General features: G+C 41.9%; 1 protein-coding gene across 6 annotated transcripts in view; it reads right to left on the bottom strand.

Annotated features, from left to right (window-relative positions):
* The window catches only part of SLC51A (solute carrier family 51 subunit alpha), a 47,453-nt gene that overhangs the window by 20,865 nt on the left and 6,549 nt on the right, over positions 1-20,039 (bottom strand). For 2 of the 6 annotated variants that reach the window (XM_057503837.1, XM_036926286.2), the window contains exons 3-7: positions 2,701-2,855; positions 1,789-1,862; positions 1,277-1,435; positions 697-808; positions 283-429 (exon numbers count right to left, since the gene is read on the bottom strand). In XM_057503837.1, coding sequence (XP_057359820.1) covers positions 283-429; positions 697-808; positions 1,277-1,435; positions 1,789-1,862; positions 2,701-2,855 — 647 coding nt within the window. Of the gene's footprint in view, positions 1-282; positions 430-696; positions 809-1,276; positions 1,436-1,759; positions 1,863-2,700; positions 2,935-3,971; positions 4,124-20,039 lie in introns of those variants that run through there. The other 4 variants (XM_057503848.1, XM_036926288.2, XM_057503869.1 and 1 more) reach the window with 4 other exon arrangements.

Genomic DNA, 20,039 nt, shown 5'->3' with positions numbered 1-20,039 from the left:
GGCTCGGCCGACACCCTGGTTTTGGACTTCCAGCCTCCAGAACTATGAGACAATAAATTTCTGTTGTTTTCATCAACCTAGTTTGTGGCATTTGGTGAGGGCAGCCCTAGGAACTATTAGAGCACAGAAAAGGAGAAACTGGGGAGGGGCAGAGTCATTTCTCAAAGCTTCCAAGGCTTAAGAAAATTCCCAGACCTGCTTTTAGCCTTTATTCTTACCTCCTGACCCAAATTATTTGTAGCTCTGTTATTAGTCATCTTTTCTCTCCCAGGGTATAGTTACCTGGAACAGAGCAAATTTGGCTCCTATGTTCTGTTCGCCCAGGTGCTGCTTGGCTTGACGGAAGACGATGGCCAGAGCCCAGAGGGCCAGCAGGGTGGACACCCCGAGGAGCGTGTTGATCCACAGAGCTGTGCTCTCCTCAGAGATCTGGGGTGGACCAGAAAGTAGGCAGTGAGGGAGGGAGCCCTGTCCTCATTATTTCTCCTCTCCCAGTGTGGGAAAGGTAGTAAAAAGCCCCAAAGCCATGGTCTGTGCCAGTCTCCCTTTCCCCACCAGAGTCTCCAAGCTGCTACTTTTCAGCAGCCCCCGGGCCCTGGGGCCCTGAACCCGGGGACATTGGCTCCAGGTATTTCTTCCAGAGCCCAGCAGTCCCAAGCAAGTCCTGGACTTTGCTGCCCCTTAGTCCTGGCTTACGTCTGCCGGGTCATAGATGCCGTCAGGGATGAGAAACAGGCCCGCCAGGCTCAGGGTTATCTTAAAGAAGGCAAACTGGAATGGGCCCAACATCAGCAGCTGAAGCTTCTTCCTGAGGGGAGAAAAGGGCAGGACTGGGGATCCACAAACTACCCACCCCACAAACTCCCTCCAGCTCCCTCACGGGGCTCCTGGGCTAAGGCCTGGCTGCCCTGATACACACCAGCGTGGATGAACAGATGGGGACATAGGAAGAAGCCAGAGTGTTGAGAACATTGGGAGCCCCCCTTTTTGCCTTCCTCTCAGCCCCAGACCAGAATGCTGCCTTTTGAGCAAGAACCATCAGCATGTTGACCCCAATCTCATTAACCAAAATGGGCAGAAGGGGCAAGTAAATAGCCCAAGGTCCAGTTTGCTCTGTGGAGCTGGAGTTCACAGGGGCTCACCTCCCTCTGCTCCTCTCACCCCGGGGGTGCCCCATGTGGGTCCTGACTGGGGGACGCCGCCCTTCACCACTGGCTTTGTTCCATAAAGCTGTCCCCCCAGTGCCCCCCGCACTACCCCCATTGCCCCCCCTCACCTGGAAAGCCTGAGTGGGGGGCAGCAGGGGCAGCAGCAGCAGCAGGGGCCTGTGCCCGTGGGCAGCGCCACCCCCCCCAGCACCCTCAGCACGGCCTCCGGCCCCCCGAAGCCCTTCACCATGACCTGCATCAGCAGGCAGAAGCAGGCCGCGTAAAACCTGTGGGGCGGTGGAGGGGGGTGAGAGGCGGGAGGCACAGGGCCCACCCCCCGCAACCATCCACAGGTGTGACCCTGGGGGAGAGGGAGGCAGACAGGGTCCAGGGCCCTGGGAGGAGGGGACTTTTGAGCTGTGGGAACAAAACGGTGACTGAGGATGAACAGAACCAGAAGCTCAAAAGACCCAGGTTAGTTAGCACAGGTTGGAAAGGGCCAGATTCCTGATCATGTGGTTTGCAAGCTGGGGAGGGACAGGGGATAGAAGGAGACATGGACGCTGGAGTCCTGGGTGCGCGGGGAACAGAAGGGGGCCCCAGGAGGATACCAGCTCCGGGGGCAGGGCAGGACGCTCACGAGGTTATGGCCATCTCCACCAGCAGGAGGGAACGCGGGATCCAGAGACCAAAGCAGCAGAACACGGACACTACCTGCTTGGAGAGGAGTAAGAAGCTGAAGGCAGGGAGGGAGGCTGCTCGCCCACTGGAAGCAAAACCCAAGCATTTGAGGTGCCATGACTTAAAAGTGGCCAGCTAGAAAAATGACTAACTAAAAAAACTTTTTAAAATTCATCTGTCAGTTCTATATCTAGGATTAAAGACAGGGAGTCCCCGTGAGTCCGGGGCTCTTTTGAAAACTGTCTCATCCTATGCCCTGTGGTAGGAGTGGGTAAGTTCATCCTTAGGTGTAAGGAGATCAAGATCCATCCCTTCCTTTTCAACACCCCATGTTATTAAAGTATCTCTGATGACTTGAGATGGCCCAGGCTGATGTCGTCTGGCAGGGAAGGGCCTCAGAGCTGTCTTCTCCACTCCTGACAGACACACACAGCTCACCACAAAGAAACAAGTCCAATCGTACAGCCTCAGAGCAAGCCAAAGACCCATACAGTGACTGTGGGCATGAGTTTCAATGGCCTACAATAAGGGGAGAGCTGCATGACCTTTGGGTTGGGGGGAGTTCTTGCCTCCTATGCCAAGGAGCTGCTGCCTGCCTGTACAGTGGGGGCTGGTGGGGAGCTTGCTTTTAATAGCAAAACTGTGCAGGGAGTAGGGAGTGGGGCTGCTGGAGGGCCGTGCAGTTTCTCCAGCTGTCTCTGTGGCTCAAACACTCCATCCCACTGCCCATTGGCCTCCCACGCATGGAGTCCTCACTGTAAATGGAGGTCGGATTGCAAGCACGCACCCTGAGGTGGTAGAGGCCGGCAACCCTTTGCTGACTTGGGTTGTTGCCCTTGAGGACTTCTCAGAAGGGCCACTGCCTCCTCACCGTGGGTGCAGAGCTGCTCCAGAGCAGAGTCTTCCTCTTGATGGGGCAGCGGGTGTTCTTGTACAGGTAGACGGCATCCTCCAGGAAGATGGCGACTGAGCCCAATGCGAGCAAACTCATGAGGACCGTGAGAGCGACTTCTGCAGGGCCCAGGGCTGGGGTGGGAAGAGAGGGCAGACTCCAGGGAGCTGAAGCCCAGGACTGAGGGGCAGACGTGAGCTTACTCGCTGAGATCTGAATGGTTTAATCATGTCTAGAATTATCTGGTCTAGGCTCCTAGCCATGCAGAAGAATGGCTTTTTCCTAGACCTAGAATATCTAACATGTGGCTAAGAAGTAGTCCTTCCTCTGCATGGATGGGTGCCTAGACCAGATAATTCTAGATATGGTAAGGCTTACCCAAAGCAGAGTATAGACAACAAACAAGTTTTATCTAATGTAAATAATTAGCAAACATTCTGAATTAGGAGGTCAGCAGGGCCTGTCTACTTGTTTACCTCCAGTGCCAGATGTCCTGGTAGCAGACATGGGCCAATTAACATTATAATTGAAGCAGAATGTAGTTAAAGATATATTTTAGAAGCTGTTTAAATTTGATTTCAAAAGTATGTCATGAAACTGGGACATTAGAAAGGGATTTTAACAAAAAAGAAACGGATACAAACAGACTCCCTGGGCACTGGACCCATGTTGGCCTCACACTCAGTCTTACATTAAGTGTGGTCCAGTAGCTCTCCTTAGTGTTGACTGAAATCATTTGAGAAGTTGTTAAAAAGTAGCTGCTTCAGCATTTCTGGGATGGGCCCAGTGATCTGCATTTTTAACAAACTCCCCTAGTAAAAGTCAGAGATAACAAACACTTGGACAAACACCCGTCAAGTGACTCTGGCCTCACCACTGCTAACAGGAAAAAGTTGACGTAGTCACACTATGTGTTTCTGGACATGTGATTCATCAGTGCAACAATTAGTTTTAAACAAAAGGTTGTGTGTCCTTAAGGACTAAGCCTGGACCCTCATTTATCTAAGGCCTTCGCTGGTTGGCAGACTCTTTCCTTCCCACTTCCTGACCGGCTAGAGGGAGAAGGGGGAGAGGAGCCTGTGGGGGCCGTGCATGGCCCTAGAGCCCTGGCGGTCAGGTAGGAGGAGGGACCGGCTGGTCCGCCCTAGGCTTTGGTGACTGAGGACAGCCCAGTCCCAGGGCTAGTACTGCAGAGCTAGAAACCAAACCACAGTAATGACTTGAGTTGCTGGCATCTGGGTTGATCATACCTGGTGGCATCACAGGGAGCAGCCAGGACAAATGGGTATCAGTCAAAAACTGTCCCGTTGATCCTACTTCCTCTTATGTCATGGCACACGTTTATTTCTGTTTGCTTTCTCCAGTGGAGGACCCTCATCTCTGGCCTCAGTTAGGTCCAATGGTCAATCCAGTGGGCCTGTCCTGGGGAAGGTGGCCCTTGGGTTCCGGCTCCCAGGCTGGACTTTAGAAGTCAGAAAGAAACCTTTTCTACCACAGGCCACAGAAGGCAGGATTTGCTATTTTTCTCCCCACCTACCCACCTCCACTTAGGATGCAGCCCTCAGCTGACAGGGCATTGCTGTTACTGTTTAGCTGACTGAGGCTAACAAACATTTGGACAAACACTGGTGAAGCAACTCTGGCCTCACCATTGCTAACAGGAAGAAGTTAACATAGTCACACTAAGTGTTTCTGAACATGTGATCCATCAGTGCAGCCATCATGCATCAATTACCTCTCCAAGTATTGCTCCAGTAGGCCCGGCAAGTTTGGAACATGAAAAAAACTGGTTGCAGTTCTTTCTTAAAAAGAGACTTTACTTTTCCTCCATGAAAAATTTAAAATATAACATCACAGAGAATTTTTTTTTACACAATCTTACCCTTATATAACAAAAATGAGTATTTGAAACAATCATGGAGATTCACATAAAGGCTTCCATATATCAAAATGATTCAAGATAGATTAAAGAGAGAAGTCTTTAAAAATCGAACCAGGGGGCCCAGTCAGTGAGCTGCTGCCGAGGACTCAACACCTCTCTCTCCAGCCCCCTCATCCCCCCTAAAAAGGAATCATATGGTATGTCCGGGGACCAGAACTTCCAATCTTTTGGCCCCTCTGCTGATGCAAATAAAGGTGATGATCTGCTTCTTGCTGGCATTGAGGATTATATTCATATAAGAATTCAACAACACAGAGAAGACAAGTAGTGATTCTACAACAGGTTGCTACGCTGATGGACAGTGACTGTAAAGGAGTATATAGGGGGGACCTGGTATAGGGGAGAGCCTAGTAAACAAAGTATTCGTCATGTAAGTGTAGATTAATGATTAAAAAAAAAAAATGCAGTTCCTATGTGGTGACCTCTAATGAGTTCTACACAATGATATAAAGGACATATAAAAGTGTAGGCAAAGGGTCTGTTTGTGTTTATACAGAGGATCAAAGCCTAATTTGGCTACCCCGAAAATGAACTAAGATACGATATGAAAGAGAACTTCCAACATCAGCACTCTCTGGAAGACTCATGCCAGAAGATGATCATCAAAAAACCCCAACAAAGATCCACGCACTGCGACAGCTGTAGATGCACTCATCCCACCAGCTCCTGGACTTGCCATGGGAATGAAGGAGATATCTAAGCTGGCCTGTGCATACAGTAAAACAACAAATTTGACTGGATCTATACTGTTGGAACTCAACCAAGAATTAGGAGAAGTGCAAATTGTAGCGCTCCAAAATCTTACAACTACAGACTATTTACTGTTAAAAGAACATATGGGATGTGAACAGTGCCCAGGAATGGGTTGTTTTAATTTGTCTGATTTTTCTCAAACTATTCAAATTCAGTTAGATAATAACCATCATATCATTGATAAGTTTTCACAAATGCCTAAGGTGCCTAACTGGTTTTCTTGGTTTCACTGGAGATGGCTGGTAATTACAGATATGCTTTGGTTATGTAACTATACTCCTATTATGTTAATGTGTGTGCGCAATTTAAGTAGTAGCTTAAAATCTATACATGCTGAAGTTACTCTACAAGAAGATATGTCAAAGAAATAATCAATCTTCCCATGTTTTCTCCCGCCTGCTACTTCTATAGCTTTTCTTCTTCCTTCCTAATTACAACAAATTCTTAAATAGAATTCGTGCCTCATATCAAATTTACCGAGTATCATAACTCCTCCAAGTGGTAAAGATACCTCAAGACAAATGCTGGGCATAGAAGCCACAGGGCATAAATATGCAAAGAAATAAAAAGCTAACCATTTCAAACAATAAGGCTTCTCTCTCACTTACCAACTTAACATTTCCCTGTATGGCCCTGGAAGATGACTGGTTAGCCAGAGACGGGTAAGATTCCTCAAGGGAGGAACAACTTAAGACAGGCACAGTCGCAGGGGGGTCATCAGGTGAGAAATTGGGGATCAACAGAGGTGAGGCTTAGAACCTCACCCCCCCTGTTCTGAGAGAAATCTTCTGCATACGTGGATGTTTTATTGCCCTTGTCTAGCTTGGATTAACACATAGTCTACAGGCACACACCTGATCATCTACATTTGCTCTCTTACAACACTAAACTATGTTTTCTACCTTTATGTTGTATCTACCTACCACTTCAGCATTTTATTAAAAATAATAAAGAGAGAAATGTGGTATCCACATATAAATCAAGTATAAAAATCAAATGTGTATTCATATTTGAACTGACTGTTTATAGTTCATAATGCATGAGCAAAACCAAAAGTTTCTGTGATGACTGCCCTTGTACTGTTCACCATGTAACTTATTCATTATGTAAGAATTTGTTCTCCATGTAAGAACTTGTTCGTTATGCTTCAGAAGATTGGAGACTGACGAAAATTAGGCTTGGGGTGGATTAATGATTGTGCATTGAGCATTGACTCCCCTATACAGAATTTTATTGTTGTTAACAACCATTTGATCAATAAATATGAGAGATGCCCTAACAACAACAACCAAAAAAAAAGTACACACTTCCAATTGTAAAATAAATAAGTAACCGGGATGTAATGTATAGCATAAGGAATATAGTCAAAATATTGTAACAACTTGGTATGGTGATAGCTGGTACCTAGAATTATCATGTATATAAATGTTGAATCACTGTGTTGTACACCTGAAACTAATGTAATGTAATACTGTGTGTCAACTACCCTTCAATAAAAAATAATTATCTAAAAAAAAAAAAAAAGAATTCAACAGAGAAACAGCAGGAAGACCCTTGCCACTGTCCAGGGCATGGCTGATGATGATGATAAAAAGAAACCAGTGAAGGCATTTAAGAAGAAATTCGCTCCACCATATCATAGATAAGTTTTCACAAATGCCTAAGGTGCCTAACTGGTTTTCTTGGTTTCACTGGAGATGGCTGGTAATTACAGGTATGCTTTGGTTAGGTAACTATATTCCTATTATGTTAATGTGTGTGCACAATTTAATTAGTCGTTTAAAACCTATCCATGCTGAAGTTACTCTACAAGAAGATATGTCAAAGAAATAATCAATCTTCCCAGGTTTTCTTCCGCCTGCTACTTCTGTAGCTTTTCTTCTTCCTACCTAATCACAACCCTTAAATAGAATTCGTGCCTCATATCAAATTTACCGAGTATCATAATTCTTCCAAGTGGTAAAGACACCTCAAGACAAATGCTGGGCATAGAAGCCACAGGGCATAAATATGCAAAGAAATAAAAAGCTAACCTTTTCAAACGATAAGGCTTCTCTCTCACTTACCAACTTAACATTTCCCTGTATGGCCCCGGAAGATGACTGGTTAGCCAGAGACGGGTAAGATTCCTCAAGGGAGGAACAACCTAAGACAGGCACAGTCGCAAGGGGGTCATCAGGTGAGAAATTGGGGATCAACAGAGGTGAGGCTTAGAACCTCCCCCCTCTTGTTCTGAGAGAAATCTTCTGCATATGTGGATGTTTTATTGCCCTTGTCTAGCTTGGATTAACACATAGTCTACAGGCACACACCTGATCATCTACATTTGCTCTCTTACAACACTAAACTCTGTTTCCTACCTTTATCTCGTATCTACCTACCACTTCAGCATTTTATTAAAAATAATAATAATAGAGAAATGTGGTATCCACATATAAATCAGGTTTAAAAATCAAATGAGTATTCATATTTGAACTGACTGTGTATAGTTCATAATGCATTAACAAAACCGAAAGTTTCTGTGATGACTGCCCTTGCACTGTTCACCATGTAACTTATTCACTATGTAAGAATTTGTACTCCATGTAAGAATTTGTTCGTTATGCATCAGAAGATTGGAGACTGATGAAAATTGGGCTTGGGGTGGATTAATGATTGTGCATTGAGTATTGACCCCCCTATATAGAGATTTGTTGTGGTTAACAACTATTTGATCAATAAATATGAGAGATGCCCTCACAATATATAAACACACTTCCAATTGTAAAATAAATAAGTAACCGGGATGTAATGTATAGCATAAGGAATATAGTCAAAATATTGTAACAACTTGGTACGGTGATACCTGGTACCTAGAAATATCATGTATATAAATGTTGAGTCACTGTGTTGTACACCTGAAACTAATGTAAGGCAATGCTGTTGTCAACTACCCTTCAATTAAAAAAAAAAAAAAAAAAAAAGAAGAAATTCGCCTGCCATGGTACTGTAACTGAGCATCCAGAATATGGAGAAGTAATTCAGCTACAGGGTGACCAGTGCAAGAACACTCTGGTTCCCAGTAGAGGCTGGACTGGCTAAGCGTGACCCGCAGGAGGTTCCTGGGTTTTAAGTGCGTTTGGCTCACTGAACTTAAGTGAGGATTTCCTTGCAATGAGTAGGATTTCCTTTCAGTCCCTTGTCACAGTTTAAAATCCTCACAGTTTGTATAATGTAATAACTTGGAGTCTGCTTTTAAGTTGGACTAGTAACTCCTCCATGCAATAAACTGAAAAGAGCCATAAAAGAAATCAAACAGGAAAAATAGAAGGAAAAAAAAGAAATTCTATTTCCATCAAAGCTTTGGAGAGGAAAGACCTTTCTAAGCTTAGGTGCAATTCAAGAGATTATAAGGAGAGTGATGATCAAATTCAATATAAAGAGTCTAAATTTCTGAATGTTAAAAAAAAAAGACAGCAAACAGATTTGGGGAGGCATTTTTAATGTGTACTCAGGCTTAAGGTTTTCATTACATAAAGTCTTATTTTTATGGGGGAGGCTCTTGCAAATACATGGGAAAATGATATTAACAGTTCAGGACAGGTGGGAAAATAGTCAACTTGTTTAGTAATCAGAGAAGAGCAAAATAACAGTGATATGTTATTTTTTCTATATTAATAAAGTAATGTTTATATTATTGACTAATATCCCTAAATTTAAAACAAATGTCTAACCACTGGAATTAAGTAAATTCAGTAAAAACATTATGCAGGCATGAAAAACTTGTGCACACCATAAAAAAATCTTTACAAGAATATGTAAGAGTGTTTGTAAAAAACTTATTGACAGTCAGCAACAAAAACAAACTTATTTATAGACTGACACATATGTGGTCATCTGATTTATAACAAAACCTCCACTATAATTCATGGGGGAAAAGATTTTTTTTTCAAGAAAGTACACTGGGTTAATTGGACACCCCTTGGGAATAAAAAAACATTGACCCTCCCTCATATCATACAAAAATACATAAATGTGAAAGTTAAATCAATTAACTTTTTAGAAGAAAACGGAAGTATATTTCACAACATTGAGATTGGCAAAGATCCTTTAAAATAGGACACAAAAGCACTAATTATAAACAAAAGCATTAACAAACTGGATTTCCTTAAAATCAAGAATTTCCAATCATCAAAAGAAACCTTTATGAGAATGAAGAGACTTAATTCATAATATATAAAAAAATTTGTATCAGTAAGAAAAAAAACAATTTTTTAAATAAAAAAAAAGATCTAAATAGTTACTTTACAAAATAAAATATCCAAATGTTCGAGAAGCACTAAAAGGTGCTAAATACCAACAATCATCAGGGAAATACCAGGTGAGATGCCATTGCATACCCATCAAAGGGGTTAAAATGAAAAGGACTGGCAATTCCAAGTGGTGGTATGGATGAGAACAATTGTAATGCATACATTGCTGTTGTGTTACAGCCACTTTGTAAAACAGTTTGGTAGTATCTGTTAAAACTAAATATACTCTTACCTCATGACACAGAAATTCCACTTCTGGATACATATTCCATAGAAGCAAGTGCTTTTAATCACCAGAAGAATGTTCAGAGCAGCATTATTCATAACAGCTCAAACTAAACAGTCCATATGTTTTTCAACAAGGATACAGATAAAGTGTGATAGATTCCCACAATGGAATATCACACAGCAATAAAAAAGAATGAACTACCAATATAAGCCACAAAACAGATTAATCTTAAAAATGGCAAGTGAGGAAGCCAGACACTAGAGTATATACTGCTTGATTTTGTTTATATGAGTTGAAAAACAGGGAAAACTGATGCATAGAGGTGATAGAGGTTAGAATAGTGGTCTCTGGAGAACTGCAAAGGGGAGAGACCCCCTGCTGGATGCTGGAAATGTTCTGTCTCTTGATCTGGGTGGTGCTTTCACACAGAGGTAAAAAGGACTCACTATATAATTAAGATCATTGCCCTGTACCATATGTGTTTTATTTCTAACAACAAACCCTATGTGAACAAAGCAGAAAGCAAAACTAGCACAGTAAAATTAAAACTATGTTCTAAGGATTTGACTGGGGAGAGAAAGGTAGAAAATAATTTTAAAAAGAATGGGGCACCAGTATCATCATCTTCCATGATGGTAAATCAAGAAGTACTGTCCATATTTGTCAGAATAAGAAATAAGCTGTAAGCATAGTATATAAAACTACAAAGATAACTGACTAAAAATAGTGGTATAATCATGTGGAGGGAGTGAAAAAAGGCTGGCACTAAGTGAACTAAATCATTATGCACTATAGAGGCAGCCACAGATGATAAGCAAAAACTGAGAGTCCAGGATACAGCAGGTGCACAGACTGGTGATTGGAAGGTAACTATTCCAATACCCATCAGCTATGAAAGGACGAGGGAGATTAGATGGGAAATAAGAATGCACGGGGCAGGGCATCGTTGATTTTCATTAGTAGCCCTTTTGTACTACTTGAATTTTTAACCATGTTCTTGTATTACCTTGATAAAATAAAAATGTTAAAAAAATCATTGCAAAGAAAAATGCATAGAAATACTAAGAAAACATTAGCAGTGCTTTCTGGGTGGTGAGACTATGGGCAGTTTTTGTCTTCTTTTCCATCCTCTCCAATTAGTCTATAATGAATATGTATTTTATAGTAAAAATTATGTTCTTTAAAAGGACACATTTTGCCAAATATGTGAAAAAATTCTTTTGATGGCATGCTTATAAAGACAGGACATAAAATTGTAGGCATAGTAGGATTTCTACTGATGTTAAATAAAAGCATAGAAAAGGAAATTACACTGTGATATTTTTAGTGCCTGTCTCTGAGTAGTAGGACTATACATGATTTTCCTCTTTATACTTTTCTTTATTTTCATATTTACTTTACTGAACCTGAATTAATTTTGCAATAGAAATGCTTAGTTAAAAAAAAATGCTGAGCAAAGATAAAGTCCAGATAGGCAGAAATCAAAATTAATTCAGTGGATTTCTAAAAACCAATGTCCATTCTGGGGAGGGGACGTCACCGCTCAAGGCTTCTCCTTCCCTGATCCCCCACCCAACTGCCTCCGGTCACCTCATCAGCCACTGAGAGCAGAAACAACCATTTAGCAAAGTCTTCAAGGCCAAAGCTTTTCCTGATCTTCACTGTCCTTGACTTCCCCCTCTTCCTGGAAAATCTCCCTCCCCTCAACTCCTGGACCTGCAGCTCCTGGTCCTGACCGTAGGAGGAGAGATTCCTCATCCTCTCCCACTCCTGTGTTCTCCAAAGCAAACTCGGCAGCTCAACTCTTCTCTGCTGACAGAGGTGGAGGGTTGTCCTACCACTCCTGCAGCCTCCCAACAGCCACGTGAGCTGTTCCCGCCTCCAAGACTATCCTTGCCTTCTGCCTGTCCAGCTTTTCTCTGTGACTTCTACAGGGCTGGCTCCTCACCACTGAGCTCTCTGCTCAACAGTCCCTCCGCAGCCATGATACTGCCCCCAACAACCCCCCTCACCTGCCCTCGCAGTGAAGTTATTTACATATTTATTTGCTTATTGCCCCAACCCCCACCAGGGCAAGGACCTTGTCGGGCTTGTGCTCTGTTCCATTTCCAAGTACTTGGAATGTAGGAAGCAATCCCATGAGGATTCCTATTGCCATCTTATTTTATAGGCTTTTTCAGGAGATTAGGCTGAGAGAGCTAAGAACTTTGTCCACAGTCACAGCCTGGAAGTGAAGGAACTAGGATTTAAACCCTGTGAAGCCCACACTCTTAACCATTAGTCACTCTGACTCTTGGTGTGTGTTCACATAGACACAGGAGGGAGGTGGAGTGATATACATAACCAAATGCAACCCTAAAAGGTTGTTTACGTTTATGAAGGTGGAGTGGAATACATCCTAACCAATACAGAAATGCTTTTACAGTTTCTTGTAACCACAGGCCTTGCAGTTCTATTCTTTGTCACACTTGCAGTATCTAGAGGCTCTTGTATCCGCTTCTACAGGGCAAGAGCCAAGAGAGAAGTTCCTTAGCATCCATTGCCTGACATTGCTGCTTTCCATCCAACTCATTTATCTTCAAAATTGTCCCCTACCTTATCTTTCTGCATCTTAATAGATATCACAGACAAAACTGTCCTATGGCCAAAGGATTTTTGAAAATGCCTTAAGTTAAACATATTTCTGGGGATCAACAGAGGTGAGGCTTAGAACCTCACCCCCCCTGTTTTGAGAGAAATCTTCTGCATCTGTGATGTTTCGTTGCCCTTGTCTAGCTTGGATTAATACTTAGTCTATAGGCACAGACCTGATCATCTACATTTGCCCTCTTACAGCACTAAATTATGTTTTCTACCTTTATCTTGCATCTACCTACCACTTCAGCATTTTATTTAAAAATAATAATAATAATAAGGGAGAAATGTGGGATTCACATATAAATCAAGTATAAAAATCAAATGAATAATCATATCTGACTTGATTGTTTATCGTTCATGATGGGTGATCAAAACTGAAAGTTTCTGTGATGACTGCCCTTGCACTGTTCACCATGTAAGAACTTATTCACTATGTGAGAACTTGTTCACCATGTAAGAACTTGTTCGTTATGCTTCAGAAGATTGGAGACTGTTGAGAATTAGGCTTGGCGTTGATTAATGATTGTGCATTGAGTCCCCTATACAGAATTTTATTGTTGTTAACAACCATTTGATCAATAAATATGAGAGATGCCCTCTCAAAAAAAAAATGTATCATAGACCTACATTTGTAAGTGAAGATAAAAATTTTAGAAAATATAATGTTCTAAATACAAAAAAAAAAAAGTTAAACAGAGGCGGAGCCAACATGGCGGCGTGAGTAGGACAGTGGGAATCTCCTCCCAAAAACATATATACTTTTGAAAATACAACAAACACAACTAGCCCTAAAAGAGAGACCAGAAGACGCAGGACAGTGGCCAGACTGCAGCTACACCAGCGAGAACCCAGCGACTGGTGAAAGGGGTAAGATACAAGCCCCGGCCCTGCGGGACCCGAGCGCCCCTCCCCCCAGCTCCCAGCGGGAGAACAATAGGCAGAGCGGGAGGGAGACGGAGCCCAGGACTGACGAACACCCAGCCCCAGCCATCCGGGCCAGAGCGCAGACACAGTATATGCCCAGGGGGCCCTGGATACTGAGAGAACAGGGAGTAAGACCTCTGAGCGGGTGCTGAAGCTGATGTCCCTGTGACAAAGAAAAGCGGGGGCTTTTTGAAAGTCTTAAAGGGACAGGGACTTAACAGCTTGACGGAAAAAACCCAGGTCACAGTACAGCAGCTGGAAATTACAGGGAAAACCGGGTGCACTAACCCCCTGGGCAACAGCTCTGAGACCCCTCACGGAGGCAAACAGTCAAGCAGCCCCCCCACCCATCACCCCACCGGGCGCTGCGAAAGCAGAGAAGCAGCCTGAGACAAGTTCCGCCCACAGAAAGGGAAATTTCTCCCTCCCGGCCAGGCAAGACACAAAGACCCACTCTACACGCAATTACCCAACACAAGCCACTAGGGGTCGCAGTTGCCCCAGTAAAGAAAGGCCAGTAGTAAGTGAAAATTTTGGCCCTCCCAGCTGACAGTCAATAGCACCTGTCAACATGAAAAGGCAAAAAAATATGATCCAGACAAGACTAACCCAGACAGCTTCGGCATCTGCTACATCTTCCCCTGAGAAGGAATCTGGGGAGATAGATTTAGCCAGTCTACCTGAAAAAGAATTCAAAACAAAGGTCATAACCATGCTGATGGACTTGCAGAGAAATATGCAAGAACTAAGGAAGGAGAATTCAGAAATAAAACAAGCTCTGGAAGGACTTCAAAACAGAATGGACGAGATGCAAGAGACCATTAATGGACTAGAAAACAGAGAACAGGAACGCAGAGAAGCTGATGCAGAGAGAGATAAAAGGATCTCCAGGAATGAAAGAATTTTAAGAGAGCTGAGTGATCAATATAAAAGAAATAATATAAGAATCATAGGCATTCCAGAAGAAGTAGAGAGAGAAAAGGGGATAGAAAATGTCTTTGAAGAAATAATTGCTGAAAATTTCCCAAAACTAGGGGAAGAAATGGCCTCTCAGACCACAGAGGTACACAGAACTCCCATGACAAGGGATCCAAGGAGGGCAACACCAAGACACATAATAATTAAAATGGCAAAGATCAAAGACAAGGACAAAGTATTACAAGCAGCCAGAGAGAAAAAAAAGGTTACCTACAAAGGAAAACCCATCAGGCTATCATCAGACTTCTCAACAGAAACCCTACAGGCCAGAAGAGAATGGCATGATATACTTAATGCAATGAAACAGAAGGGCCTCGAACCAAGACTACTGTATCCAGCACGAATATCATTTAAATATGAAGGAGGGATTAAACAATTCCCAGACAAGCAAAAGTTGAGGGAATTTGCCTCCCACAAACCACCTCTACAGGGCATCCTACAGGGACTGCTCTAGATGGGAGCACTCCTAAAAAGAGCACACAACAAAACACCCAACATATGAAGAAGGGAGGAGGAGGAATAAGAAGGGAGAGAAATAAAGAATCATCAGATTGTGTTTATAATAGCTCAACAAGCGAGTTAAGTTAGACAGTAAGACAGTAAAGAAGCTAACCCTAAACCTTTGGTAACCACAAACTTAAAGCCTGCAATGGCAATAAATTCATACCTTTCAATAATCACCCTAAATGTAAATGGACTGAATGCACCAATCAAAAGACACAGAGTAATAGAATGGATAAAAAAGCAAGATCCATCCATATGCTGCTTACAAGAGACTCACCTCAAACCCAAAGACGCGCACAGACTTAAAGTCAAGGGATGGAAAAAGATATTTCAAGCAAACAACAGAGAGAAGAAAGCAGGTGTTGCAATTCTGGTATCAGACAAAACAGACTTCAAAATAAAGAAAGTAACAAAAGACAAAGAAGGACATTACATAATGATAAAGGGCTCAGTCCATCAAGAGGATATAACCATTATAAATATATATGCACCCAATACAGGAGCACCAACATACCTGAAACAAATATTAACAGAACTAAAGGAGGAAATAGAATGCAATGCATTCATTCTAGGAGACTTCAACACACCACTCACTCCAAAGGACAGATCCACCAGACAGAAAATAAGTAAGGACACAGAGGCACTGAACAACACACTAGAACAGATGGACCTAATAGACATCTACAGAACTCTACATCCAAAAGCAACAGGATACACATTCTTCTCAAGTGCTCATGGAACATTCTCCAGAATAGACCACATACTAGGACACAAAAAGAGCCTCAGTAAATTCCAAAAGATTGAAATCCTACCAACCAACTTTTCAGACCACAAAGGCATTAAACTAGAAATAAACTGTTCAAAGAAAGCAAAAAGGCTCACAAACACATGGAGGCTAAACAACACGCTCCTAAATAATCAATGGATCAATGACCAAATCAAAATGGAGATCCAGCAATATATGGAAACAAATGACAACAACAACACTAAGCCCCAACTTCTGTGGGACGCAGCAAAAGCAGTCTTAAGAGGAAAGTATATAAGCACTCCAAGCATATTTAAAAAAGGAAGAGCAATCCCAAAAGAACGGTCTAATGTCACAACTATCAAAATTGGAAAAAGAAGAACAAATGAGGCCTAAGGTCAGCAGAAGGAGGGACATAATAAAGATCAGAGAAGAAATAAATAAAATTGAGAAGAATAAAACAATAGCAAAAATCAATGAAACCAAGAGCTGGTTCTTCAAGAAAATAAACAAAATAGATAAGCCTCTAGCCAGACTTATTAAGAGGAAAAGAGAGTCAACACAAATCAACAGTATCAGAAATGAGAAAGGAAAAATCACAACAGATCCCGCAGAAATACAAAGAATTATTAGAGACTACTATGAAAACCTATATGCTAACAAGCTGGGAAACCTAGGAGAAATGGACAACTTCCTAGAAAAATACAACCTTCCAAGACTGACCCAAAAAGAAACAGAAAATCTAAACAGACCAATTACCAGCAACGAAATTGAAGCGGTAATCAAAAAACTACCAAAGAACAAAACCCCCGGGCCAGATGGATTTACCTCGGAATTTTATCAGACATACAGGGAAGACATAATACCCATTCTCCTTAAAGTTTTCCAAGAAATAGAAGAGGAGGGGATACTCCCAAACTCATTCTATGAAGCTAACATCACCCTAATACCAAAACCAGGCAAAGACACCACCAAAAAAGAAAACTATAGACCAATATCCCTGATGAACGTAGACGCAAAAATACTCAACAAAATTTTAGCAAACCGAATTCAAAAATACATCAAAACCATCGTACACCATGACCAAGTAGGATTCATCCCAGGGATGCAAGGATGGCACAACATTCGAAAGTCCATCAATATCATCCACCACATCAACAAAAAGAAAGACAAAAACCACATGATCATCTCCATAGATGCTGAAAAAGCATTTGACAAAGTTCAACATCCATTCATGATAAAAACTCTCAGCAAAATGGGAATAGAGGGCAAGTACCTCAACATAATAAAGGCCATCTATGAAAAACCCACAGCCAACATTATATTGAATAGCGAGAAGCTGAAAGCATTTCCGCTGAGATCGGGAACTAGACAGGGATGCCCACTCTCTCCACTGTTATTTAACATTGTACTAGAGGTCCTAGCCACGGCAATCAGACAAAACAAAAAAATACAAGGAATCCAGATTGGCAAAGAAGAAGTCAAACTGTCACTATTTGCAGATGACATGATACTGTACATAAAAAACCCTAAAGACTCCACCCCAGAACTACTAGAACTGATATCGGAATACAGCAAAGTTGCAGGATACAAAATCAACACACAGAAATCTGTGGCTTTCCTATATACCAACAATGAACCAACAGAAAGAGAAATCAGGAAAACAACTCCATTCACAATTGCATCAAAAAAAATAAAATACCTAGGAATAAACCTAACCAAAGAAGTGAAAGACTTATATTCTGAAAACTACAAGTCACTCTTAAAAGAAATTAAAGGGGACACTAACAGATGGAAACGCATCCCATGCTCATGGCTAGGAAGAATTAATATCGTCAAAATGGCCATCCTGCCCAAAGCAATATACAGATTTGATGCAATCCCTATGAAACTACCAGCAACATTCTTCAATGAACTGGATCAAATAATTCAAAAATTCATATGGAACCACCAAAGACCCCGAATAGCCAAAGCAATCCTGAGAAAGAAGAATAAAGTAGGGGGGATCTCACTCCCCAACTTCAAGCTCTATTATAAAGCCATAGTAATCAAGACAATTTGGTACTGGCACAAGAACAGAGCCACAGACCAATGGAACAGACTAGAGAATCCAGACATTAACCCAGACATATATGGTCAATTAATATTTGATAAAGGAGCCATGGACATACAATGGCGAAATGGCAGTCTCTTCAACAGATGGTGCTGGCAAAACTGGACAGCTACATGTAGGAGAATGAAACTGGACCATCGTCTAACCCCATATACAAAAGTAAACTCAAAATGGATCAAAGACCTGAATGTAAGTCATGAAACCATTAAACTCTTGGAAGAAAACATAGGCACAAACCTCTTAGACATAAACATGAGTGACCTCTTCTTGAACATATCTCCCCGGGCAAGGAAAACAACAGCAAAAATGAACAAGTGGGACTATATTAAGCTGAAAAGCTTCTGTACAGCAAAAGACACCATCAATAGAACAAAAAGAAACCCTACAGTATGGGAGAATATCTTTGAAAATGACACATCCGATAAAGGCTTGACGTCCAGAATATATAAAGAGCTCACACGCCTCAACAAACAAAAAACAAATAACCCAATTAAAAAATGGGCAAAGGAACTGAACAGACGGTTCTCCAAAAAAGAAATACAGATGGCCAACAGACACATGAAAAGATGCTCCACATCGCTAATTATCAGAGAAATGCAAATTAAAACTACAATGAGGTATCACCTCACACCAGTAAGGATGGCTGCCATCCAAAAGACAAACAACAACAAATGTTGGCGAAGCTGTGGAGAAAGGGGAACCCTCCTACACTGCTGGTGGGAATGTAAACTTGTTCAACCATTGTGGAAAGCAGTATGGAGGTACATCAAAATGCTCAAAACAGACTTACCATTTGACCCAGGAATTGCACTCCTAGGAATTTACCCTAAGAATGCAGCAATCAAGTATGAGAAAGATCAGTGCACCCCTATGTTTATCGCAGCACTATTTACAATAGCCAAGATTTGGAAGCAACCTAAATGTCCATCGATAGATGAATGGATAAAGAAGATGTGGTACATATACACAATGGAATACTACTCAGCCATAAGAAAAGGGCAAATCCAACCATTTGCAGCAACATGGATGGAGCTGGAGGGTATTTTGCTCAGTGAAACATGCCAAGCAGAGAAAGAGAAATACCAAATGATTTCACTCATCTGTGGAATATAAGAACAAAGGAAAAACTGAAGGAACAAAACAGCAGCAGAATCACAGAACTCAAGAATGGACTAACAGGTACCAAAGGGAAAGGGACTGGGGAGGATGGGTGGGTAGGGAGGGATAAGGGGGGGAGAAGTAGGGGGGTATTAAGATTAGCATCCATAGCGGGGTGGGAGAAAGGGGAGGGCTGTACAACACAGAGAAGACAAGTAGTGATTCTACAACAGGTTGCTACGCTGATGGACAGTGACTGTAAAGGAGTATATAGGGGGGACCTGGTATAGGGGAGAGCCTAGTAAACAAAGTATTCGTCATGTAAGTGTAGATTAATGATTAAAAAAAAAAAAATGCAGTTCCTATATGGTGACCTCTAATGAGTTCTACACAATGATATAAAGGACATATAAAAGTGTAGGCAAAGGGTCTGTTTGTGTTTATACAGAGGATCAAAGCCTAATTTGGCTACCCCGAAAATGAACTAAGAAACGATATGAAAGAGAACTTCCAACATCAGCACTCTCGGGAAGACTCATGCCAGAAGATGATCATCAAAAAACCCCAACAAAGATCCACGCACTGCGACAGCTGTAGATGCACTCATCCCACCAGCTCCTGGACTTGCCATGGGAATGAAGGAGATATCTAAGCTGGCCTGTGCATACAGTAAAACAACAAATTTGACTGGATCTATACTGTTGGAACTCAACCAAGAATTAGGAGAAGTGCAAATTGTAGCGCTCCAAAATCTTACAACTACAGACTATTTACTGTTAAAAGAACATATGGGATGTGAACAGTGCCCAGGAATGGGTTGTTTTAATTTGTCTGATTTTTCTCAAACTACTCAAATTCAGTTAGATAATAACCATCATATCATTGATAAGTTTTCACAAATGCCTAGGGTGCCTAACTGGTTTTCTTGGTTTCACTGGAGATGGCTGGTAATTACAGGTATGCTTTGGTTATGTAACTATACTCCTATTATGTTAATGTGTGTGCGCAATTTAAGTAGTAGCTTAAAATCTATACATGCTGAAGTTACTCTACAAGAAGATATGTCAAAGAAATAATCAATCTTCCCATGTTTTCTCCCGCCT

The sequence above is a fragment of the Manis pentadactyla genome, chromosome 1 (assembly GCF_030020395.1).
Source record: "Manis pentadactyla isolate mManPen7 chromosome 1, mManPen7.hap1, whole genome shotgun sequence".
Lineage (NCBI taxonomy): Eukaryota > Metazoa > Chordata > Mammalia > Pholidota > Manidae > Manis > Manis pentadactyla.
This window is presented reverse-complemented; position numbering and strand designations above follow the sequence as displayed.